The 25,978-nt window shown below is 41.6% G+C and overlaps 2 protein-coding genes across 13 annotated transcripts in view; both read left to right on the forward strand.

Annotated features, from left to right (window-relative positions):
* LOC109904481 (sodium channel subunit beta-1) overlaps positions 1 to 2,594 on the forward strand; it is a 45,451-nt gene extending 42,857 nt beyond the window's left edge. For all 9 annotated transcript variants that reach the window (XR_004202821.1, XR_004202820.1, XR_004202823.1 and 6 more), the window contains one exon: positions 2,229 to 2,594. The gene's annotated coding sequence lies outside the window, so the exon portion shown is untranslated. The remainder of the gene's footprint in view (positions 1 to 2,228) is intronic.
* A 15,462-nt stretch (positions 2,595 to 18,056) lies between these two features.
* Positions 18,057 to 24,915, forward strand: LOC109903773 (uncharacterized). 4 transcript variants are annotated; one of them, XM_020500708.2, is made up of 7 exons: positions 18,104 to 18,396; positions 21,387 to 21,479; positions 21,757 to 21,792; positions 22,042 to 22,062; positions 23,087 to 23,170; positions 23,288 to 23,305; positions 24,032 to 24,915. In XM_020500708.2, the coding sequence occupies exons 1-6, from the start codon at positions 18,277 to 18,279 to the stop codon at positions 23,291 to 23,293; spliced, it is 360 nt and encodes a 119-aa protein (XP_020356297.1). In that variant the 5' UTR covers positions 18,104 to 18,276; the 3' UTR covers positions 23,294 to 23,305; positions 24,032 to 24,915. The 4 variants fall into 4 exon arrangements, with proteins under 4 accessions (XP_020356298.1, XP_020356296.1, XP_020356295.1 ...); XM_020500709.2 differs by lacking the exon at positions 22,042 to 22,062 and having other exon boundaries at positions 18,057 to 18,396; XM_020500706.2 differs by lacking the exon at positions 23,288 to 23,305 and having other exon boundaries at positions 18,096 to 18,396.
* Positions 24,916 to 25,978: the final 1,063 nt, after the last annotated feature.

Here is a 25,978-nt window from a genome sequence, read left to right on the forward strand (position 1 = left end):
GATTATCAATGGAAATCAAATTTATCAACCCATGGAGGTCTGGATTTGGAGTCACACTCAAAATTAAAGTGGAAAACCACACTACAGGCTGATCCAACTTTGATATAATGTCCTTAAAACAAGTCAAAATGAGGCTCAGTAGTGTGTGTGGCCTCCACATGCCTGTATGACCTCCCAACAATGCCTGTGCATGCTCCTGATAAGGTGGCCCTCTCCTGAGGGATCTCCTCCCAGACCTGGACTAAAGCATCCGCCAACTCCTGGACAGTCTGTGGTGCATTGCGTGGATTGAGCGAGACATGATGTCCCAGATGTGCTCAATTAGATTCAGGTCTGGGGAACGGGCGGGCCAGTCCATAGCATCAATGCCTTCCTCATGCAGGAACTGCTGACACACTCCAGCCACATGAGGTCTAGCATTGTCTTGCATTAGGAGGAACCCAGGGCCAACTGCACCAGCATATGGTCTCACAAGGGGTCTGAGGATCTCATCTCGGTACCTAATGGCAGTCAGGCTACCTCTGGCGAGCACATGAAGGGCTGTGCGGCCCCCCAAAGAAATGCCACCCCACACCATGACTGACCCACCACCAAACCGGTCATGCTGGAGGATGTTGCAGGCAGCAGAACGTTCTCCACGGCGTCTCCAGACTGTGTGGGGTGGCATTTCTTTGGGGGCCGCACAGCTCTCCATGTGCTCGCCAGAGGTAGCCTGACTGCCATTAGGTACCATTAGGTACCGAGATGAGATCCTCAGACCCCTTGTGAGACCATATGCTGGTGCGGTTGGCCCTGGGTCACATGTCTGTCACATGTGAACCTGCTTTCGTCTGTGAAGAGTACAGGGCGCCAGTGGCGAATTTGCCAATCTTGGTGTTCTCTGGCAAATGCCAAACGTCCTGCACGGTGTTGGGCTGTAAGCACAACCCCCACCTGTGGACGTCGGGCCCTCATACCATCCTCACGGAGTCTGTTTCTGACCGTTTGAGCAGACACATGCACATTTGTAGCCTGCTGGAGGTCATTTTGCAGTGCTCTTGCAGTGCTCCTCCTGCTCCTCCTTGCACAAAGCCGGAGGTAGCGGTAATGCTGCTGGGTTGTTGCTCTCCTACGGCCTCCTCCACGTCTCCTGATGTACTGGCCTGTCTCCTGGTAGCGCCTCCATGCTCTGGACACTACGCTGACAGACACAGCAAACCTTCTTGCCACAGCTCGCATTGATGTGCCATCCTGGATGAGCTGCACTACCTGAGCCACTTGTGTGGGTTGTAGTCTCATGCTACCACTAGAGTGAAAGCACCGCCAGCATTCAAAAGTGACCAAAACATCAGCCAGGGAGCATAGGAACTGAGAAGTGGTCTGTGGTTATCATCTGCAGAACCACTCATTTATTGGGGGTGTCTTGCTAATTGCCTATAATTTCTACCTGTTGTCTATTCCATTTGCACAACAGCATGTGGAATTTATTGTCCATCAGTGTTGCTTCCTAAGTGGACAGTTTGATTTCACAGAAGTGTGATTGACTTGGAGTTACATTGTGTTGTTTAAGTGTTCCCTTTATTTTTTTGAGCAGTGTACATTGGGATAGTCAATCTACCAATAGGTGCCCTTCTTTGTGAGACATTGGAAAACCTCCCTGGTCTTTGTGGTTGAATCTGTGTTTGAAATTCACTTCTTGACTGAGGGACCATACAGATAATTGAAGTAGTCAAAAAAAAATATGTTTAACACTATTATTGAGAGTGAGTGAGTTCATGTAACTTATTATGTGACTTTTTAATCCTGACCTTTTTTGGTTGAATATTCACTCAAGACATCACTTCATATGTTAATGTTGCCTTTAATTTGACACTACAGTATATGGTCTTCCACACATACAGTAACGGAACTTGACATTCATTGATTTAAATTATTTTTAAATCTATATTTCTACAGGAAAGGACAATCTATTAAATTGTAGGTGCATTTTAAACCCTCTAAGAAAAATATATTGTGTATATATTTATATATGTATATATGTGCTCTTTTTTATTAATTTGTAAACATTTCTAAAAACAGAACTCCATTATGCGGCATTGTGTATAGGCCAGTGACCCAAAATGTTAGTTTACTCAATTTTAAATTCAGGCTGTAACACAACACAATTTGGAAAAAGTCAATGGGTGCGAATACTTTCTGAAGGCACTGTATGCCATGTGTAATCTATTGATGTTTGCTTCTGCTTTCAGGAATGCAAAGGGATTTCATCTATGTACTGGCCGCATCAGCTATACGACCCCTTGGATCGCATGAAGACATCCTGAAGATGCACAGTATCTACACTTTCTGAGTCTTTATTACTTTTCCTGTTACGTTAATGGATGTGATATGATGACATCATTACTTTGAAAGTAGCATGATATCAGCACCTCTGTATGTATTACACACAAAAGCATGTAACTAATTCATCTAATGAATCCTTATGTGTATGAATCCTTCATCAAGGTATTTTTTGGGTTGTATCGATCTCTCTCTAAAGTGAATGTACATTTATATTAAGAGTTATTGTGAGAGAATTAATCTGATTAAATGGTTATCAAGAGAGCTTTATCACACACTGTATTTAAGTTTTCATTGACTTTTGTGCAATTTTCACGAGTACAATATGTGGTACATTTTCACAACTCTAAGCACAAAAATCAAAACAGATCATCAAAATGGCTCATGTTTCAAAACTAAGCACATTTTCAATTGACTGAGTACAACAAAACAAATTCACAAAGCCACTTGTAACACTGCACCAAATCGCTCTTTTAATTTGAATATATATATTTAATTTAAGTATCTGTTCTTCAATATGCAATATTCACTTTACTTTGATATGATTTTCTTGTCATTTTTTAACAATACAATTAACTATCACTTAATCAAACTGCTCAAACCTACTTAACCAAAATTATGTAGTGCCTAGTTAACGTATGCAGTCGGAAGTTTACATACACTTAGGTTGGAGTCATTAAAACTAGTTTTTAAACCACTCCACCAATTTCTTGAAACTCTAGGGGCGGTATTTCATTTTTGGATAAAAAACATTCCCGTTTTAAACTGGATATTTTGTCACGACAAGATGCTCGACTATGCATATAATTGACAGCTGTGGATAGAAAACACTCTAACGTTTCCAAAACTGCAAAGATATTGTCTGTGAGTGCAACAGAACTGATGTTACAGGCGAAACCCAGATAAAAATCCAATCAGAAAGTGCCCCATATTTTGAAAGCGCTGCATGCCAATGACTCCTTATATGGCTGTGAATTGGCTACGAATGAGCTTACGCTTTCTACGTATTCCCCAAGGTGTCTACAGAATTGTGCCGTATTTTTACGCATTGGGCATTTTAACACCTTGCCTGGGAGATGAATGACTCGTAGGGAGGCCAGATGTGGTAGGGCCCATATCAAGAGCTGTTGTGCCACCTGTAGGGACCGTACAGACCTCGTTCCCCCTTGATGGTTGATGTGGAACACTGACAATGATCGTATCAGGACATGTTTATGTTTGAGAACCGGCAGAAAGTGATTCAGGGCTAGGTAAACTGAAGTTCTAGTACGTTGATGTGCTCTTTCCTACAGCGGGGGCACCTCTCTTCCCGTACAGACCTGTGTTACCACACTGCTCCCCAGCCTGCTAGTGAAGCTCCGGTCGTCACTACTTCCCGCCATGCAGGAATCTGAGAGGGACACCTGCAGTCAGGTAACTCTCTTCCTCTACGGCACGAAGAGTAGGGTAGCATGACCTTGTAACCCATATTTTGGGTTAAGACCCAGTGCGGTGACGTGGGTCAGTGTCAGCACTGTGCACTTTGCCACACGCTCGTGAGAGAGGACGCAAATGAGCCAGTCGTTGAGGTAAAGAAGAATCTTGATTCGCTGTAGGTGGAGGGAGTTCAGGGCTGCGCTCACACATCTTATGAAGACACGAAGAGCCAGGGAGAGACCGAGGGGTATGCCTGACCATGAAAGGTGAACCGTAGAAAATGCCTCTGGAACGTGAAAGTAAGCATCCTTTAAGTCAAGGGACGTGAACCATTAACCTGTGGCTACGGTCTGGAGAACGTGTGAAAGGGGAGAACGTTTAGGAAAACATTGAACCATTTTAAATCCAGAACTGGACCGAAGCTTCCGTCTTTCTTCAGAACCAGGAAATTGGATGAGTAAAAGCCATTTTGTGTGTCGGGCTAGCATCTCTGAAGCTCCGTAAGAAAAGCCGGTCAAGGTGGCACACTGAACAGTGTAGCTGCCCGGGCCTTCTTAAAGAACAGGTTAGCTGCAGGGGCTGTGGCCATCAAGCTCTAGCCTAGCTAAGGTTGCTCGCAGGACAGCGCGTAGTCAGGCAGAGCTTTCTTCTGACTCTGTGTGATCAGAGCCTGGGAATGATTCCTCTAACCCATCTTTAGCATTGAGACTGAATGGGTCCACAACACTAGTTGGCACCTCCTTCACCATGTTGAGGTGAAGGAGGTTACATCCTGGTAACTGAAGTGGTGGTTGGATGCCCGAGTGGAGAGCAGGTCATCATCATGACTATCTGAGTCGAGCTTCCCTTACCTTCACAGGCAGGATGGCGCAGTAAAAGCAGGGGTAAGAAAGGGCCTCAGGCAGTTGCCCAATGCCTAGGCAGGCGGGGCACAGGTCATGATAATCTTCTACTTGTAGTTCAGATCCACAAGAGGAGCACCCATGCATTCCCAGCATCATGGTGATGCAGTGTTCTCTCAGCTCAGAATGTGAAGAAAAGTATTTCTTATGCAATATAATGACTCATCAAATTAACTAATGTAATAGTAACCGGAGACTGTATACAACAGCTACCACAGGGCTGGAGCAGGAGCAGGAGAGATATAATTTTTAAATGTAGGCTTATTTATGCAAAACATGCATGAATGGCTGTCGTTTGGTAAGCCAAGCTAACAAATACACAGCGGCAACTCGGTTGAGTTGGTTAGCTAGCTGACAACACACAGTGGCAGCTAGGTTGAGTTGGTAAACTAGGGGAGAGGGATGCCTAGGGGAGGCAATCTGAAGCTGACAACCTTCCTAGAGGTGGTTATGTAGGGAAGTGATTTGTTCGAGTTTTAAATAGTCGAAAGATGACTAGTGCCCTGTGGCCTTGATAACGAGCATAGCAGTGTAGGATATCTTGACAAGGTTAGCCCCGGAGTACGGTGGCCAACACACACACTAGCTGGTGGGCTAAGTCAGCACAAGACAAAGAAGCCCAATATCTTCCAATAAAATGGATAGGTAGGGGAGAGTTGTCATACAGCCTTGGAGGGTGAATTTTTCACTCTGACCCACAGGTCACAACCTGTTTATGACAGACTGACAGTACACACAACTCACACAGCGTTTAGAGTTTAGGACCTGGGAAGATGCCATCTGAAAAAAAACAGGAGCAGTCAACTTGTGTGACACAACTAAGCTAATTTTGCAAGAAGAAATAAGAGACCGTGTGTGGTCCTCCCATGCTATCATGTCACCGGCGTGACTTTGTTGTCATTATTACTCAACCTGCACAGAGCACGAGGGATACAATTCATACTTTCAACGTATTGAATGTCTGAAATGAATGAAGTGAAACCATTGTTCGTGAAACCAAGAAAGCAAAGTACACTGAATTAAATGACAACCGCCCCATAGCATTCACTTCAGTCATCATGAAGAGCATTTTAATATATACTTTTTTTTATTTAACCTTTATTTAACTAGGCAAGTCAGTTAAGAACAAAATCTTATTTACAATGACGGCCTACACCGGCCAAATCCGGACGACGCCGGGCCAATTGGGCGCTGCCCTATGGGACTCCCAATCACGGCCGGCTGTGAGACAGCCTGGATTCAAACCAAGGTGTCTGTAGTGACGCCTCTAGCACTGAGATGTAATGCCTTAGACCGCTGCGCAACTCGGGAGCACTGAGAGCTTTGAGAGAATAGTTAAGGATCATATCACCTCCACCTTACCTGACACTTTAGACCCACTTCACTTTGCATACCTCCCCAATAGATCCACAGACGATGCAATCGTCGATGCAAACTGCACACTGCCTTATCCCATCTGGACAAGAGGAATACCTATGTAAGAATGCTGTTAATTTACAGCTCAGCCTTCAACACCAAAGTACCCTCCTAGCTCATCATTAAGCTTGGGGCCCTGGGTGTGAACTCCGACCTGTGCAAATGGGTCCTGGACTTCCTGACGGGCCGCCCCCAGGTGGTGAAGGTAGGAAACAACACCTCCACTACGCTGATCCTCAACACAGGGCCCCACAAGGGTGAGTGCACAGCCCCCTCCTGTACTCCCTGTTCACCCATTACTGCGTGGCCACGCACGCCTCCAACTTGGTCATCAAGTTTGCAGATGACACAACAGTAGTAGGCCTGATTATCAACAATGACAAGACAGCCTACAGGGAGGAGGTGAGGGCCCTGGCCGAGTGGTGCCAGGAAAATAGCCTCTCCCTCAAAGTCAACAAAGCGAAGGAGCTGATCGTGGACTTCAGGAGAGAGCAGAGGGAGCACGCCCCCATCCACATCGACAGGACTGCAGTGGAGAAGTTGAAAAGCTTCAAGTTCCTCGATGTACACATCAATGACAATCTGAAATGGTCCACCCACACAGACAGTGTGGTGAAGTCAGCGCAACAGGAGGCTGAAGAATTTCGGCCTGGTCCCTAAAGACCCTCACAAACTTTTACAGATGCACCATTGAGAGCATCCTGTTGGGCATCCTGTTGGGCTGTATCCCCACCTGGTATGGCAACTGCACAGCTCTAAACTGCAGGGCTCTCCAGAGGGTGGTGCAGTTTGTCCAACTCATTGCCTGCCCTTCAGGACACCGACAGCACCCAATGTCACAGAAAGGACAAACATATCATCAAACACATCATCCACCTGAGCCACCTGAGCCATCTGCATCTGACCAATGCAATTTGATTTGATTGAACTAGGCAAAAAAGCACCAGGTTAAGTTACAACCAGTATAACTGCAGTTGCAATTAGAGGCCTAGCAAACAACCTCCTATATTATCTTTCCCCATCCACACGTGATGAAACAGAGGAGAGCTGTCTCCCTGGCTGGTGGGCTCCTAAGGCACAGTGGCAGCACAATGCCTTGTGAAGTAGCAGATTCTCAGATTCTCAGCTGCTACCCTAGGTGGGTGTCTTGGTCTCTGGATCTACATTCTTCTCGTGGTTCAAGGTTATCTTCCTCCATGGCCCATATTGTTTCCCCCGCAGTCTCTCTTAACCTTCAAACTGGAGGGACAAAGCCAAGAGTCTTCTGGACACGAGGGCACATGCAGTGCAGTCAACCCACTCCATGCATTCCTGCTCTCTATCTCTGTTCATAGACCCTCCCTGACAAAACAGATGGACTACTGTAGACATTAGATAAATGTCAAACATGTCTCCCTCCAAGTGTACTCCATTTATAGAATGGCCAAAAGCCATTAAAACCGTGCTACTATTTATAAAGAAAAGCAATGTGTTCACCCATGAACAGCATAACTCTATTGTGCAAGCCACAGTTCTCATGGAGTTTTGACTCTCATGACCAGCATTGTGCAGATTTAATTTGACACATCTCCTACGTTAAGTTTATAGGCCTATGTGTCAGGCTAAAGTATATGAGCTTTTTTTGACATGGCATACAATGTGTAGTTCACACTTTCTGACGAAACATTCTCTTTTAAGTTCCTTCTAATTGTTTTGGGGGAAATGAAGCTTGCTGCATTTTTACACTTAGACTAGTTGAGATTAGTGTGTTTCTCTCATTACACTTCCATTTTATTTTAGCTCATCTGTTCTTCTGATGTTTCAAAGCAGTCTGAGATTCTACTCTCATGTTTAATCTCACGTTGTCAACGCTATTATCTGTACTCTACTTTGGTGTGCAGAGCAGAGGTCTCTGAATTAGTCAGAAAACAGAAACTTTAGACACCATCAATCACCGGAGTGAGTTCTGTGAAAGTACTATTTGGAATGTCTTTGAGGCCATTGCAGGTTAATCCTACTAAGTCAATATTTTCTGTTTAGCTTTAAAATGGTATTAAATATTTGGAATTCACCCCAACCTATCATCGTAAAATTAGAGTTTTGCAAAGTTTATTATTTTGCTCTGAAAGTTACCTTCTTTACATAGCTTTGTTTGTTCAACAAAAATAACCATCAAAAACAAAAGGCATCTGTTCCAAAATATGAATATGCTAATTTTAGGATATTTTATAACACAACTCACCGCGCTACAGAATCAGATTTGTTTCACAACTGAGACAAGGAATCTAGACCCTTTTATAACATTTTGGTTCTTTGGATTCAAAATCTGAGTTGTTGACCAATAGCATTACTGTAAAGTTAACCTCTAATCAAATATCAAACCTACAGACCTGTAGGCTATAGGCCTATTAAGGAATCCTCAAGGTTTTGTTCACCTGAAGTAGAGGACGTCATGATGAGCTGTAGACCACACTATATACTGAGAGAGTTTTCATTTATATTTTTCGTAGCTGTCTATTTACAACCACAAACCAATGCAGGCATTAAGAACGCACTCAACAAGCTGTGTAAGGCCATAAGCAAACAAGAGAATGCTCACCCAGAAGCGATGCTTCTAGTGGCCGAGGACTTTCATGCAGGCAAACTTAAATCCGTTTGACCTCATTTCTTCCAGCATGTCACATGTGCAACTAAAGGGGAAAAAAACTCTACACCACCTTTACTCCACACACAGAGACGTGTACAAAGCTCTCCCTCGCCCTCCATTTGGCAAAACTGACCATAATTTTATCCACCTGATTCCTGCTTACAAGCAAAAACTCAAGCAGGAAGTACCAGTAATTTGCTAAATACAGAAGTGGTCAGATTACGCAGATGTTAAGCTACAGGGATATGTTCCGGGATTCTTCTAATGGCATTTTGGAGTATACCACATCAGTCACCGGCTTCATCAATAAGTGCATCAACGACGTTGTACCCACAGTGACTGTACGTACATATCCCAACCAGAAGCCATGATCCGCACTGAGCTATGGGCTAGAGCTGCTGCTTGCTAGGAGTGGGAAACTAATAAAATACATTATAAGAAATCCCCCTTTCCCTCCGATGAACCATCAAACAGGCAAAGCGTCAATACAGGACTAAGATTGAATCCTAGTACATGAGCTCTCATACACGTCAGATGTGGCAGGGCTTGCAAACTATTACGGATTACAAAGGTAAACCCAGTCAATCACGAGCTGCCCAGTGACGCAAGCCTACCAGACGAGCTAAATGCCTTTTATGATCTCTTCGAGGCAAGCAACACTGAAGCATGCATGAGAGCACCAGCTGTTCCATCCATGCTTTCCGTAGCCATAGACGATGTGAGTAAAAACTTTAAACAGGTCATCATCATTCACAAGGCCGCAGAGCGAGACAGATTACCAGGACACCAATGGCAAGTGTCTTCACTGACATTTTCAACCTCTCCCTGACTGAGTCTGTAATACCTACATGTTTCAAGCAGACCACCATAGTCCCTGTGCCCACAAAGCTAAGGCAACCTGCCTAAATGGCTACCGCCCTGTAGCACGCATGTCTGTAGAAATTAAGTGCTTTGAAAGGCTGGTCATGGCTCATTGCAACACCATCATCCAAGAAACCCTAGACCCACTACAATTTGCGTACCGCCCTAACAGATCCACACTGCCCTTTCCCACCTGGACAAAAGGAACACCTATTTGAAAATGCTGTTCATTGACTACAGCTCAACGTTCACACTATAGTGCCCTCAAAGCTCTTACTAAGCTAAGGACCCTGGGACTGAACACATCCCTCTGCAACTGGATCCTAGACTTCCTGACGGGCCGCCCCCAGATGGTAAGGGTATGGAAATAACACATCTGCTAAAGCTGATCCTCAACACGGGGGCCTGTCATTCCAAATAATGTCCCCCGGCCAAATATAGTGTCCCCCTCTGCATCACAATGGGATTCGATAAACTATCAGCGACCGTTGCTATATCAACGGTGTGATGTCCTAATGATTAGAATTTTGGAGATCATTACTGCCTAAATTACGTTCTTTTCATCATCGCTATGCAAACAAGGCTGATTTCAGCGACAATTTCGCTGTTTAAACAAGTTTTGTTTGACGTTCTTTTCATCATCGCTATGCAAACAAGGCTGATTTCAGCGACAATTTCGCTGTTTAAACAAGTTTTGTTTAGCTAATAAAATGAAAACAATAATTCAAACTACTTTTGGGTACCTTGTTAACATTACAACATGAAATCCAAGTCTTAAACTTTTAAACTCGGACAAAACAGAGATGCTTGTTCTAGGTCCAAAGAAACAAAGAGATCTTCTGTTGAATCTGACAGTTAATCTTAATGGTTGTACAGTCGTCTCAAATAAAACTGTGAAGGACCTCGGCATTACTCTGGACCCTGATCTCTCTTTTGACGAACATATCAAGACTGTTCGTCTTGATACATACCTACACGTACGCTACGGTCACAAGACGCAGGCCTCCTTATTGTCCCTAGAATTTCTAAGCAAACAGCTGGAGGCAGGGCTTTCTCCTATAGAGCTCCATTTTTATGGAATGGTCTGCCTACCCATATGAGAGATGCAAACTCGGGCTCAACCTTTAAGTCTTTACTGAAGACTCATCTCTTCAGTGGGTCGTATGATTGAGTGTAGTCTGGCCCAGGAGTGTGAAGGTGAACGGAAAGGCTCTGGAGCAACGAACCGCCCTTGCTGTCTCTGCCTGGCCGGTTCCCCTCTTTCCACTGGGATTCTCTACCTCTAACCCTATTACAGGGGCTGAGTCACTGGCTTACTGGTGCTCTTTCATGCCGTCCCTAGGAGGGGTGTGTCACTTGAGTGGGTTGAGTCACTGATGTGATCTTCCTGTCTGGGTTGGCGCCCCCCCCCCTTGGGTTGTGCCGTGGCGGAGTCCTTTGTGGGCTATACTCGCCTTGTCTCAGGATGGTAAGTTGGTGGTTGAAGATATCCCTCTAGTGGGGTGGGGACTGTGCTTTGGCAAAGTGGGTGGGGTTATATCCTTCCTGTTTTGCCCTGTCCGGGGGTATCATCGGATGGGGCCACAGTGTCTCCTGACCCCTCCTGTCTCAGCCTCCAGTATTTATGCTGCAGTAGTTTATTTGTCGGGGGGCTAGGGTCAGTTTGTTATATCTGGAGTACTTCTCCTGTCTTATCCGGTGTCCTGTGTGAATTTAAGTATGCTCTCTCTAATTGTCTCTTTCTTTCTTTCTTTCTTTCTTTCTTTCTTTCTTTCTTTCTTTCTTTCTTTCTTTCTTTCTTTCTTTCTTTCTTTCTTTCTTTCACTCTCTCGGAGGACCTGATCCCTAGGACCATGCCTCAGGACTACCTGGCATGATGACTCCTTGCTGTCCCCAGTCCACCTGGCCGTGCTCCTGCTCCAGTTTCAACTGTTCTGCCTGTGGCTATGGAATCCTGACCTGTTCACCGTGCTACCTGTCCCAGACCTGCTGTTTTCAACTCTCTAGAGACAGCAGGAGTGGTAGAGATACTCTTAATGATCGGCTATGAAAAGCCAACTGACATTTACTCCTGAGGTGCTGACTTGCTGCAACCTCGACAACTACTGTGATTATTATTATTTGACCATGCTGGTCATTTATGAACATTTGAACATCTTGGGCATGTTCTGTTATAATCTCCACCCGGCACAGCCAGAAGAGGACTGGCCACCCCTCATAGCCTGGTTCCTCTCTAGGTTTCTTCCTAGGTTTTGGCCTTTCTAGGGAGTTTTTTCCCCCTAGCCACCGTGCTTCTACACCTGTATTGCCTGCTGTTTGGGGTTTTAGGCTGGGTTTCTGTACAGAACTTTGAGATATCAGCTGATGTACGAAGGGCTATATAAATTGTATTATCTTTGATTTAAACATTGCTTGACACATTAAAGTTACTTACCTTACAGATCACGAAGTCAGCTAATTCCCAATCCATTCATATGCAAATCCATTTGATTCATACACTGGCTTGTCTCGCTGTCATGTTTTTAGTTTAACCTGCCCTTTGCTTATCTAAACTGAAATAATATAATTTCAGAAGTACTCTATTATGATCATTTTTTCCTATCTTGCATAGCACATTAGTACACCCTTGTGGTTGAATATATACAGTACCAGTCAAAAGTTTGGACACCGACTGATTCAAGAGTTTTTCTTTATTTTCACTATTTTCTACATTGTAGAATTATAGTGAAGACATCAAAACTATGAAATAACACATATGGAATCATGTAGTAACCAAACAAAAAAGTGTTAAACAAATCAAAATATATTTTATATTTGAGATTCTTCAAATAGCCAGCCTTTGCCTTGATGACTGCTTTGCACATTCTTGGCATTCTCTCAACCAGATTCATGAAGAATGCTTTCCCATCAGTCTTGAAGGAGATCCCACATATGCTGAGAACTTGTTGGCTGCTTTTCTTTCACTCTGCGGTCCAATTCATCCCAAACCATCTCAATTGGGTTGAGGTCAGGTGATTGTGGAAGCCAGTTCAACTGATGTAGCACTCCATCACTCTCCTTCTTGGTAGTAGCCCTTGCACAGCCTGTAGGTGTGTTGGGTCATTGTCCTGTTGAAAAACAAATTATAGTCCCACTAAGCGCAAACCAGGTGGGATGCGTATCGCTGCATGATGCTGTGGCAGCCATGCTGGTTAAGGGTGTTTTAAATTCTAAATCAATCATTGACAGTGTCACCAGCAAAGCCCCCCCACACCATCACACTTCCTGCTCCATGCTTCACATTGGGAACCACACATGCAGAGATCATCCGTTCACCTAGTCTGCGTCTTACAAAGACATGGCGGTTGGAACCAAAAATCTCAAGTTTGGACTCATCGGACCAAAAGACAGATATCCACCGGTTTAATGTCCTTTGCTCGAGATTCTTGGCCCAAGCAAGTCTCTTCTTCTTATTGGTGTCCTTTAGTAGTTGTTTCTTTGCATCAGTTCGACCATGAAGGCCTGATTCACGCAGCCGCCTCTGAACAGTTGATGTTGAGATGTGTCTGTTACTTGATCTGTGTGAAGCATTTATTTGTGCTGCAATCTGACGTGCAGTGAACTCTAATTAGCTCATGCTCTCTGCAGCAAAGGTAACTATTCCTTTCCTGTGGCGGTCCTCATGAGAGCCAGTTTCATCATAGAGCTTGATGGTTTTTGCGACTGCACTTGAAGAAACTTTCAAAGTTCTTGACATTTTACGAATTGACAGACCTTCATGTCTTAAAGTAATGATGGTAATGACTTGGTATTTTACCAAATGGGGCTATCTTCTGTATACTACCCCTACCATGTCACAACACAACTGATTTGCTCAAACTCTTTGAGGAAAGAAATTCTATTTTAACTTTTAAGAATTCACACCTGTTAATTGATATGCATTCCAGGTGACTACTTCCTGAAGCTGGTGGAGAGAATGCCAAGAGTGTGCAAAGCTGTCATCAAGGATAAAGGGTGGCTGCTTTGAAGAATCTAACATCTAAAATATATATACTTTTTTGGTAACTACATGATTCCATATGTGTTTTTTCATAGTTTTGATGTCTTCACTATTATTCTACAAAGTAGAAAATAGTAAAAAAATAAATATTAGATGTGTCCAAACTATCCTAGGATACAATAATGAATAATGTGGAACAAATAAATACCATCAAAGTATACCTTACAATTTACAGTAATGAATACCTTGTGAAACAGCTATGAAAACCTAACTGATTTTAATAAATCAACTTTAGTATTTTTGTGACACTGTCTTGTCATTCATTTATTTTCACAGATTATTGGATACTTTATTTTCAATAACATTGGCTTGGTTTAGTTGGAAGCCCTCTCACCACGTCAAGGTACAGGCCAATTTAATTAAGGCCTCTATAACCCCCTACTCTGTCTTTGTAGTGTTTGACCTGATGGGGCTTGAATAAGCATAGCAATATGGTGATGACTCAACCCTGCTGTGTAATGGACTCCCGGACACTTCTGCCATATTACGTACACAAATGTAGACCCTCCAGATATGCAAACACTAACTAGAAACCAATGTCCAATTCCATACAAAAACCTGGGCAAAATTGTTATTTGGAAACAAAAGATTAATGGCTAGGGAGAAGGACCAGTAAGGAACTGGGCAACTGAACAATCAATTGAACATTTTACTTGTGTAACGTGCACTGGGAGTTGGGAAGCAAGTACAGGGAGTGAATCATTTAATAAATAAATGGAACGTAATACAAAACAAGAAAAGCACAGAGACATAAATCTGAAACAGAGTCAATAACACCTGGGGAAGGAATCAAAGGGAGTGACATATACAGTGGGGCAAAAAAGTATTTAGTCAGCCACCAATTGTGCAAGTTCTCCCACTTAAAAAGATGAGAGAGGCCTGCAATTTTCATCATAGGTACATTTCAACTATGACAGACAAAATGAACAGCAAAAAAATCCAGAAAATCACATTGCAAATTATGGTGGAAAATATACAGACATATACAGTGGGGCAAAAAAGTATTTAGTCAGCCACCAATTGTGCAAGTTCTCCCACTTAAAAAGATGAGAGAGGCCTGCAATTTTCATCATAGGTACATTTCAACTATGACAGACAAAATGAACAGCAAAAAATCCAGAAAATCACATTGCAAATTATGGTGGAAAATAAGTATTGGTCACCTACAAACAAGCAAGATTTCTGGCTCTCACAGACCTGTAACTTCTTCTTTAAGAGGCTCCTCTGTCCTCCACTCATTACCTGTATTAATGGCACCTGTTTGAACTTGTTATCAGTATAAAAGACACCTGTCCACAACCTCAAACAGTCACACTCCAAACTCCACTATGACCAAGACCAAAGAGCTGTCAAAGGACACCAGAAACAAAATTGTAGACCTGCACCAGGCTGGGAAGACTGAATCTGCAATAGGTAAGCAGCTTGGTTTGAAGAAATCAACTGTGGGAGCAATTATTAGGAAATGGAAGACATACAAGACCACTGATAATCTCCCTCGATCTGGGGCCCCACGCAAGATCTCAGCCCGTGGGGTCAAAATGATCACAAAAACGGTGAGCAAAAATCCCAGAACCACACGGGGGGGACCTAGTGAATGACCTGCAGAGAGCTGGGACCAAAGTAACAAAGCCTACCATCAGTAACACACTACGCCGTCCAGGCCCGTCTGAAGTTTGCTAGAGAGCATTTGGATGATCCAGAAGAAGATTGGGAGAATGTCATATGGTCAGATGAAACCAAAATATAACTTTTTGGTAAAAATTCAACTCGTCGTGTTTGGAGGACAAAGAATACTGAGTTGCATCCAAAGAACACCATACCTACTGTGAAGCATGGGGGTGGAAAACATCATGCTTTGGGGCTGTTTTTCTGCAAAGTGACCAGGATGACTTGTAAAGGAAAGAATGAATGGGGCCATGTATCGTGAGATTTTGAGTGAAAACCTCCTTCCATCAGCAAGGGCAATGAAGATGAAACGTGGCTGGGTCTTTCAGCATGACAATGATCCCAAACACACCGCCCCGGCAACGAAGGAGTGGCTTCGTAAGAAGCATTTCAAGGTCCTGGAGTGGCCTAGCCAGTCTCCAGATCTCAACCCCATAGAAAATCTTTGGAGGGTGTTGAAAGTCCGTGTTGCCCAGCAACAGCCCCAAAACATCACTGCTCTAGAGGAGATCTGCATGGAGGAATGGGCCAAAATACCAGCAACAGTGTGTGAAAACCTTGTGAAGACTTACAGAAAACGTTTGACCTCTGTCATCGCCAACAAAGGCTTTATAACAAAGTATTGAGATAAACTTTTGTTATTGACCAAATACTTATTTTCCACTATAATTTGCAAATAAATTCATAAAAAATCCTACAATGTGATCTTCTGGATTTTCTTTCTCATTTTGTCTGTCATAGTTGAAGTGTACCTATGATCAAAAATTACAGGCCTCTCTCATCTTTTTAAGTGGGAGAACTTGCACAATTGGTGGCTGACTAAATACTTTTCCCCCCCACTGTATAGGGAAGGTAATCAGGCAGGTGATGAAGTCCAGGTGAGTCTGATGACAGGTGTGCGTAATAATGAGCAGCCTGGTGACCTGGTGATAGGGAGTATAAGTGACAACTTGCAATGAATACATTTAATATGCAAATGTATACATTTACAGCCAATTCGAGCAAGTTTCAAATAATTACCAGCAAACAAATGGAAAAATATACAAATATTTACATGCTTGTAAATGTTACTTTACAATACAAGACAGTTATGTACTATATACCTACCAACCAACTTATACTTCACAGCCAATGTCTGCAAGAAAACACACCTTTATATAAATTCAAAACAACATTACCACAGGTTATTAAGGTTATTTATAATAACATACAATTCACAACAGGATGCAATGTCGTAAAATACCTACCTTCTTGAGGTGGGGAGCCGGCCAAGCAGTGAAAACAAGGGTTGGGAAAACAGACAAAACAGATGACGGACGATGGACACGATGGACAGAAATAAATTCACTCACATTGACGACATGAGACAAACAAGACACGTGAAAATTCTAAGTAAATTTGCACTGCTGTCTTTCTCTTTCGCTCTCTCTCTCTCTGTCTTTCACTCTCTTCCCACCTTTCTCTCTGCCTCTGTCACTTTCTTTCTCACTTCCTTCCTCTCTCTCTTTCTGTACTGGTCTCTCTGCCTATCTAGCAAAGACTAGGTTCCATTTGGTTCCATTTGATCAAATCATAAATACAAGTCGATTGCCATAGCTCAGAAATATCTGTTGCTTGCATATTCGACATCACATAAAGTACGTATTCATTATATATCGAGGAATATAATAGAATAAACGCTAATTTAATCCAAAGTATCCGTAAGATCATGTCGGAAGTCACCATTTGCTGTACTTCCAAAATCCTAATGATAGAGCACGTTGGGGTCACAATTTACTGTAGTGGGGTAATATTTGATATGTGTATGTTGTATGTACCTTACATGCAACCTGTGATAAGACTATTTAATTAGCCTATTAAAATGTTTATCTGACTCCATAAAGATAATTAAAACATGCAAGACTATTAGTTGAGTTACAGTAATAGGCAATCAGCAAATGTCTGAGAATGGAATTCTAAATAGAATAGTATTTAATTACTTTGTAAAATGAATGGATTCACATACAAGGCGTAAAGCATAAGCTACAAAGCATTAACAAGCTTTACAAGGCATTATTCTAAGCATGGTAGAGAGAGAGAGAGAGAGAGAGAGAGAGAGAGAGAGAGAGAGAGAGAGAGAAGAAGGAACCATGGGGGAAACAGAAAGAAAGAACCACAGCAGTTTAGGAACAAAATACATATAAGACCCTTTTAAAACATCTGAGTTGTTTACCAATAGCATTACTGTGAAGTTAACCTCCAATCAGATATCAGACCTACTGACCTGTAAAGACAACAGAACCTCTGCTACCTAGAAGCGTGACATTGGGGGTTGGAAAGATAATGAGGCATTCCTCAGACAACACAGATGAATCCTTGCATACAGTTTTTAAGAAGAGTTTCTTCGGAGGCTGCCCTATAATATCATATTAACAGTAATGGAGGCTCTTTCCATGGCTGAACATAACATTTGTGTAGTTATTATTTCTCTTTAAAAGAGTTTGTTTTAATATTGTTAGCTTTTGGGTGTTTCCTTTTCTAGTCAACTCTGTATGGAAAACAGGGCTAATTTAAATCCTATTTCAATATAATCTATCAAAAAGATAAATGGGGTCCATTTCAACAATGAGTTCACAGTGCTGGAGACTGTTACTCATCAGGGCCCTAGTTCAGCCTCATACATAACCCTTGTTGTTCCTCAGACTTGATGAGGCAGATGGGGGAGGGGAGAGAACAATGGCTGGCCCATGCAGAGGGCGGTAGTGACTGACTCCGCAGGCACTGAGGGACCAAAGAATGCCTGGAGTCAAGCCAGCACCATGGATGCCACTGTGGCCGCCTACCCCCACCTTACCCGCATCATCTCCCATGGTGCATTGGAGCATGGGGACGACACCTTCAAACACTGCCCATCCAACGTCAGACGGATAGAAAAGTAACATAGATAGAGGAGCAACAGCAGAGAGTTTACAGAGTTGGTTTGGATTGTTTGCAAGAAGTCTTACTCCCAGATACAGAGCATTCAACCCCACCCAACCTAGCCATCGTCCAGCATGACCACAGCGAGTAGCTCAGGGCAAAGCTCATTTGGACTGAGCAGGAGGAAGAAGGCCCCTGGTCTGATGGATCAGATTAGCACTTTCTTTGGAGGTGACAAAAAGAAAGGGAGCAAGGTGAGCATCTGGAGTTACCAGCTGTCATAACCAATTGTCTCACAAAGACTCTTCCAGTCTATAGAGGTCTAAGATGACGATGGTAAGGATGCATCTGTCCAGTTTTTGTGTTGAAGTCTGCAGAGTAGACAGAGATTCTTTTAAAATTTGTGATTTACTAATTGTGCAGAACTAAAATACTTGTAGAGCTAGAATTACCTGATGTAATGTAATAATCTCAGATAATTGGTTAAATGTCATTTCTATTCTAGAGCTAATGTGTTGTGAAATCTATTGTGAAATGTAATATAATTTTTGTAAAATTGTATATAACTGACATAATTTTTCTGGACCCCAGGAAGAGTAGCTAATGCTATGGCAGCTATGTTGAGGAATATTTTTAGGCTAGCTATAGAACCGCTAAAGATAACAGGAATTCGCTTTGATGAACAGGAATACATTTAATTTATTTTCTTTTTAAGAGAGTACGAGCCAAAAGTGGTCCCCGAAAATGGTGTACTACTACTTGTATACACTGAGTATACAAGGTGAATGCAGATGAAAGCTAGGATCCCTTTTTAATGTCACTTGTTAAATCCACTTCAATCAGCGTATTTGAACGGGAGCAGACAGGTTAAATAATTATTTTTTAGTATTGAGACAATTGATGGTGTGCTATTCAGAAGGTAAATGGGCAAACAAAATATTCAAGTGCCTCTGAATGGGGTATGGTAGTAGGTGCTAGGTTCACCGGTTTGTGTCAAGAACTGCAATGCTGCTAGGTTTTCCATGCTCAACAGTTTTCTGTGTGTATCAAGAGACATTCCTTCAACTTGACACAACTGTGGGAAGCTTTGGAGTCAACATGGGCCAGCATCCCTGTGGAACGCTTTCGACACCTTGTAGAGTCTGTGCCCCAACGAATTAAGGCTGTTCTGAGGGCAAAAGGGGGGTACAACTCAATATTAGGAAGGTGTTCCTAATGTTTGGTATACTCAGTTTAGGTGCAGGTACAGTATGTGCACCACGCCATTGCTCTCTCTCTATCTCGCTCTGTTGTATGTGCATCTTGCTAGATGTCACTCAAATGGGGAGGGGCTAAAGCTCATTGACTGGAACTTGAATTGCTAGGGGGCTGGCCGACATGGGGGAAAATGGCGCCGCACAGCTTCCAGTAAACAGTCGCTTTCAAACTAGGGATTTCGTGGCTAATTGAGGTACAACAGTAATTCTGATCGTAGATTATGCATGTATGAACTACATATTGACACATCCAGCCCAGTGTTTAAAAGAGTAAAAATAAATACTTACTAGTTGCCAAAGTTCCAAAGCATGTCTTTAATGTTTTTACCAATGTAGAAAAATCAGTGCCTTACCTCATAAAATATATTTGCACTTAGAGTTCCTCAAATTATTGAAATAGTTAGAATCAACAGTCAGGTTTAGGGGCAGCTCTCAGGGGAACTTGTGGGCAGATCTTGGATGGTTGGTGTTTGTATTTGAAATACAACTACTGCATAGTTTATTTTAATTCATAAAACTTTGACCACCATTGGTTTAGCTGTACAGATTTGATAGCAAACAGAATATCAAATGTGATCTGTCTGCATTAGGCACCAGGTGGTCCTCTGCGGGCTATAAGGTTTAATGTTTTTTCCTAATGCTGAGCATGTTGATCAAACACCCCCAAATTATTCTGAGCTCCACCTTTAACTTATTTTCTCTAGAGTTTATCGCAACCAAATCTAAGGAAGGGGGCACGTTGCAGAGTGGCAGGTCAACAACAGCTTATCCCTTATTTTCCCATTGAAGACATACTGAAAGAATATCCTGTCTTCTACTCTGCTCTGTGCTTGTGTTAAACACTTACAGATATGAGAATGTAAATTAATGCCGTAGTTTGTGTTACAGATGTAGGATCTTAATTTGACCAGTATTGTCGTAGCGAAATAATCCTGCACCAACAAGATTTGAACATTTAGCCAATAATGTTTCTTGATTGGCAGTTAGGCTGGACAAAAGTAGGCTACAAAGTGCAATACTGTTAATATAACCGTGAGTTAGTACGGGTTTTCAGAAATGTATCTAAATCACGAAGCTCATCTGCATTTCCTGCAGTGTAGGAAAATTTGCAGCAACAAAAGAGTGATCAAATTAAGATCCTACATCTGTAGTTGTGATCTGCATACACCTAAAAAAAAGGGAGGATTCTCGAATTCCAGCAGAATTTTCTTGCTATAGTAAAGTTGTACTCCTAGATAGGTTCATTGTTTGCCATTTTCTTGGAAATCTGAATTTCTTTCTGCCCAATTATAGTTTATAGAATAGTTTCTTTATACAGGTTTTGAGCATCTTCCATTAAAGTGCAATCCTCCAGTCAGACAGCTTTAAAAAAAAAACTCCTAATCACCTTCATATGAGGGAGGATTTGGTTATGCAACCCTTTTTGTATACCGGGAAAGATGTCAGGAAATATTCACAAGCATGTGTTTGAGAGGGAAAAATAAGCTGACGTTTTATTACAAGAATGCAGACTGAAAGATGCATCTGTACAGCTTTCTAACAGCTTTCTAAACCCTCATCTGTATGCATTTAATTTAATTTCTAATTCCATTGAGCAGACAATGTAAGAAAACTAACTAGGTGAACTAAGATGCATAACATTAAATCAAATCAAATGTTATTTGTCACATGCGCTGAATCATACCACCTCCCCCTTACAAGCCCTTAACCAAGAATGCAGTTTTAAGAAAAATATGTGTTAAAGTAAAAAATAGATAGGTAACAAATTACAAATAAAATTAACAAATAATTATTATGAAGAGATACAGAGCATTGTATCTGTTCAGAAAGTCACCTCAGGTTGAAAACGGTATTTCAAATACATATAAAGATGTTTATGGAGTAGATTAACATGTGCTCTATAACCATGTAGACATTTCATTGAGCCTGAATGTCCAACGGTAGCAGTAAGACACCAGTGAGTTTTTGACTCATGTTTATAACTTTAGGGGTCCTTCCGGGGTCATGCCACCTCCCCCAAGCCAGTCCCTCGACGTCGGGCTAATGAGAATGCCGTAATGCATTTCTTCAGGAGCTTGAGCGTGAGTATCTTAGGATTGAATACCTCACTGCATTTGTATCTGTTATAACATGTATTTGATTAGTTATATAAACAATTGTAAAGTTGAAAAAGTAGTTATTTAATACAAGACAAGTTGTGTCTTTAGGCCTGCACCGTTGCTTGAAAATCTTGAAAAAAATACAGTTTTTAAAAATCAAATTCTGGTGTTGCAAAGGATTTTACCAATTAGCCAATGTCTTCATGTAACCATCTTTGAACTCATAGAATAGGACCTCATCATTTGTTGTGTTCTGTAGCCTCAGGCGACATCCTCTCCCCATCCCAAGTCCAGGGTGAGTTCCATTACCTCATTTTGTATTATTTTTGTATTTACTGTGGTTACAGTTTCTTTAGGCCTCTGTCAAGAAAACAATGTTAATTAGCTTTTAAACTTTCCTTGCTTTTTACATTGCATATGACTTACATCTCTTCATGGGCCTGTGCAAGTTGGGTAGCTAGACTTTCAGCAGTTATATTAACAGGCGCTGCTCCAGTAGGCCTGCATGAATCTTCCTGATCCTCTCTTTCTCTTTCATGTCTAGTGGAGGAAGGTGTTGGGCTTGGTAGGTCATTCAAACTCAGTCCTAAACCCCCCAAACACTGCTGACTTTACGGCACTGTGCGTAATAATGACATCTCAATGTCTCCCTCTGTCTAAAGACGTTCTCTAATGTCGTTCTGTGACCGTCTTGATATATTGTTCTTCCCTCTTACTTAACTCTTACTCTCCCAGCTCTGCATCCTTTCCCTTGTGTGATTCTTCAAGACAGTTAACATCAAAAATATATATATTTCCTTACATAGCTTGAATTGAATTTTGCTAAGTACAAACATTGTTTACGTGAAATGTTACTATTCTTACTCTGATGGAAAATGTCAACGTCGAACGCCGTTCTCCTGGAAAAGTAGCTTAGACTGTAGTGCCATTATATTTCATTGTGTTTCTGACGATTCAATTCAGTCACTGCTTCTGGATGACTTTGACACTCCTCAACTATTTCTAAACCACAACCGTTAAGGACTCAGGGACCCCTATATACAAAAGTTCCACCTTTCCTTACCAGTCTGAAACTATTTCCTCTCTGCCCCCTCCTCTGTTCATAGTGACTCACTAATCTTCCTGCATTTGTGTGTTTCTTCATTCAACTCCTCTGTGTCCATAGAGTGAGCTGTCCAGTGTGTAAGAGTTGAAATGTGCTCATCACCAGTTCTCTGTGTTATGTGTGTTCTGAAGTAATGCATGCCTTTGACTTCCATCTTTCCCCCTAAAGGGCGCTGTAATGCTGGTCGTTCTTTATTTATCTCTCTTCCTGTCTAATTCACAGCATTCTTTTACACTAATAGATCACTGAATGAAGCCAATTTATTTGGATAGCAACATGACATTTCTAGGTTTAATGCAAACGAGAATTAGTAATATAACATTTATACCCATTGTATTTATCAAAATATTTTCAAACTCAATATAACTACTAGTTCGACACCATTTTGGTGTCCTCTCTCCCTACTTCATCTAATAAGAACTGAGCACTGATAAGGTTTCAGGTCCAGCCATGTTCCTTGTGTTTATAAAGCATTTTGTTCTAGGCCACGCCACTGCGTGCTGATGCCACAAAGTCACCTCACAGACGCCGCAGAGACCAAGGAACACTGTCCAAAATCTTCAACCTGGTGAGACATCCTGACTTTTGTGTCGCAAGTTTATCTTGTCACTACACAGTTACACTGTCTAAAGATGCACCTGATAAACATTGTTTTCTTGTTTGTGTTTACCTCTCAAAACAACAGTGGTGATATCATGAATCAGTGAGTAAATTAGAGTTGCAACCTAGCCATATCCATCCTGAATCATCATTCATCTACACATAAAATCCCCAAAAATCTAATTACATTGAGATGTATTTGCCATCATAATAAGCTAACAAATATGCATCAGCAATTAATTAAATGAAAATATCATATATTTTTAAGGTTGGGTTCCACTCGATATACGTTCCTATACATTTACATAGTAGTTACAGTGTAATCACAGTGTAGGTACACATTGTTATAAACAGGTATAACAGTAAGCAAACAGGTATGTAGTAAGTGCACTGTAATTACACTATTTGGCTAGGCAATTTTCATGTAAATATATAGGTATTAGGGAAATGAATTACAAACTGTGTATTTTGCTTTTTCAGTTTTGCTTTTTCATGCTTTTTCAGTTTAATCTCTATTGCATCACTCCTTTTTATTGATGGTATTATTTATTGATGTCTTTATACCTACCTCAACCCTATTTCCCGAGAGTATGTACTAATTAAGAATCCCTGAAAATGTGACATTTGACAATCATATAAATACAAATAACAATTTAAACCCCAATCTTATAAGTATTCGATGGAAATACTTATTTCCATCGAATACAGAGACACTTGTCAAACCATGACAAGCACTTTTGAACTCTGTATTTCCTCCTTTGGTTGTATAGAATGTATTATTCAGATGTCAATCATCTAATGTATTACTTCTACTTCCCTCTGTCTACAGGAGACCAAGTCCCGCCCTCCTCCCAAACGCTGGAGCACCATCTTCTGAGCTGTCTTTAGATGACAAAATCAATGATCCAACAGAGAGGGAAAAGGATGAAGAAGAGAAATAAGATATCCATTTGAAAGACTCATAACAACCCTCGACAACATTAACACACTAACACCAGCCAGTCTCCTTCGTTTGTACATAGTGACACAATCTTGGCACCTAATATTTAGCCTGCTGGGATCACAATATGCAGTCTTTGAGTTCATCAATAGCCTTATAATCTTAGCTCTAAGGGAAAGTTCTTGTTTAGATGTGTTTTTCATAGCTTTCAGATTGTTTTGGTAATGCTTCAAAATGATTCTACTGTAACATTTGTCTCAAAGGGCTATTCACCTCATCCTAGCACCGTGTTCTAATGACGCTAGGTCTGCTATCAATGGGTTGTTGTTCATGCTATGTGTTTTTCTATTTGTCTGCATTTTGTATCTGTTCTTCTATACATAAAAATATGCTTTATATTCCCCTTTGCTGCTTTTAGGAGCTCACACACAATTGTGTTTTGTTTTGTATGTTGCCATTGATGTGAAATCTAGTCTGATTAAGTGTTTGTGGGTCTTGTTATGCATGCAATAGTAAAAATTGTCTTGTGAAAAGTATTTCATGAATGCAGTGTTTTTGCATTTGAAAATGTAATGGGAAAAATACCTGTACAAATTATAAACTAACATTATGTAATATTCTATTGTAATATAACAAAAATTACATTTGATTAGTTTAGTCATATTACGAAAGTCTTGGTTAACTTATGCACTTAAATAATCAATGTTGTGTACTGTTATGTTGTCCATGCCTAATTAAACAACAACAATTAAAACAAATGCCCTTCCAAACTGCACTGTTAAACTTTTTCAAAACTGTTTAAGAGGACTTCTTAGGGAACGGCGTCCCGCCAACAGGACAATTGTAAATCATGCAGCGCCTTGTGTGAATATCGCAGATTTTAGAGAAACAACAAATGTCGGTACATATAAGTGTCTTATACAGTTGAAGTCGGAAGTTTACATAAACCTTAGCCAAATACATTTAAACTCAATTTTTCACAATTCCTGACATTTAATCCTAGTAAAATTCCCTGTCTTAGGTCAGTTAGGATCACCACTTTATTTTAAGAATGTGAAATGTCAGAATAATAATAGAGAGAATGGTGGGTCAGAAGTTTACATACACTCAATTAGTATTTGGTAGCATTGCCTTTAAATTGTTTAACTTGGGTCAAATGTTTCGGGTAGCCTTCCACAAGCTTCCCACAATAAATGCATTTTGGCCCATTCCTCCCGACAGAGATTGTGTAACTGACTCCGGTTTGTCGGCCTCCTTGCTCGCACTTATTCAGTTCTGCCCACAAATTTTCTATAGGATTGAAGTCAGGGCTTTGTGATGGCCACTCCAATACCTTGACTTTGCTGTCCTTAAGCCGTTTTTCCTCAACTTTGGAAGTATGCTTGGGGTCATTGCCAATTTGGAAGACCCATTTGCGACCAAGCTTTACCTTCCTTGACTGATGTCTTGAGATGTTGCTTCAATATATCCACATAATTTCCTCCCTCATGATGCCATCTATTTTGTGAAGTGCACCAGTCCCTCCTGCAGCAAAGCACCCTCACAACATGATGCTGCCACCCCCGTGCTTCACAGTTGGGATTCTGTTCTTCGGCTTGCAATCCTCCCAGTTTTTCCTCCGAACATAACGATGGTCATTATGGCCAAACTGTTCTATTTTTGTTTAATGAGACCAGAGGACATTTCTCCAAACAATACGATCTTTGTCCCTAAGTGCCGTTGCAAACCGTAGTCTGGCTTTTTTATGGAGGTTTTGGAACAGTGGCTTTTTCCTTGCTGAGCTGGACTTGTGGGGGTCTATAATTTTTTTCTGAGGTCTTGGCTGATTTCTTTTGA

The sequence above is a fragment of the Oncorhynchus kisutch genome, linkage group LG14, assembly GCF_002021735.2.
Source record: "Oncorhynchus kisutch isolate 150728-3 linkage group LG14, Okis_V2, whole genome shotgun sequence".
Classification (NCBI taxonomy): Eukaryota; Metazoa; Chordata; class Actinopteri; order Salmoniformes; family Salmonidae; genus Oncorhynchus; species Oncorhynchus kisutch.

What these genes read in the sequence shown, in the direction of transcription:
- LOC109903773 (XM_020500706.2), top strand. Translation starts at nt 18,277, where the DNA reads ATGACCACAGCGAGTAGCTCAGGGCAAAGCTCATTTGGACTGAGCAGG. An exon ending in ACAAAAAGAAAGGGAGCAAG is followed by an intron (nt 18,397 to 21,386) that starts GTGAGCATCTGG and finishes TTATAACTTTAG; the next exon opens with GGGTCCTTCCGGGGTCATGC. An exon ending in ATTTCTTCAGGAGCTTGAGC is followed by an intron (nt 21,480 to 21,756) that starts GTGAGTATCTTA and finishes TGTGTTCTGTAG; the next exon opens with CCTCAGGCGACATCCTCTCC.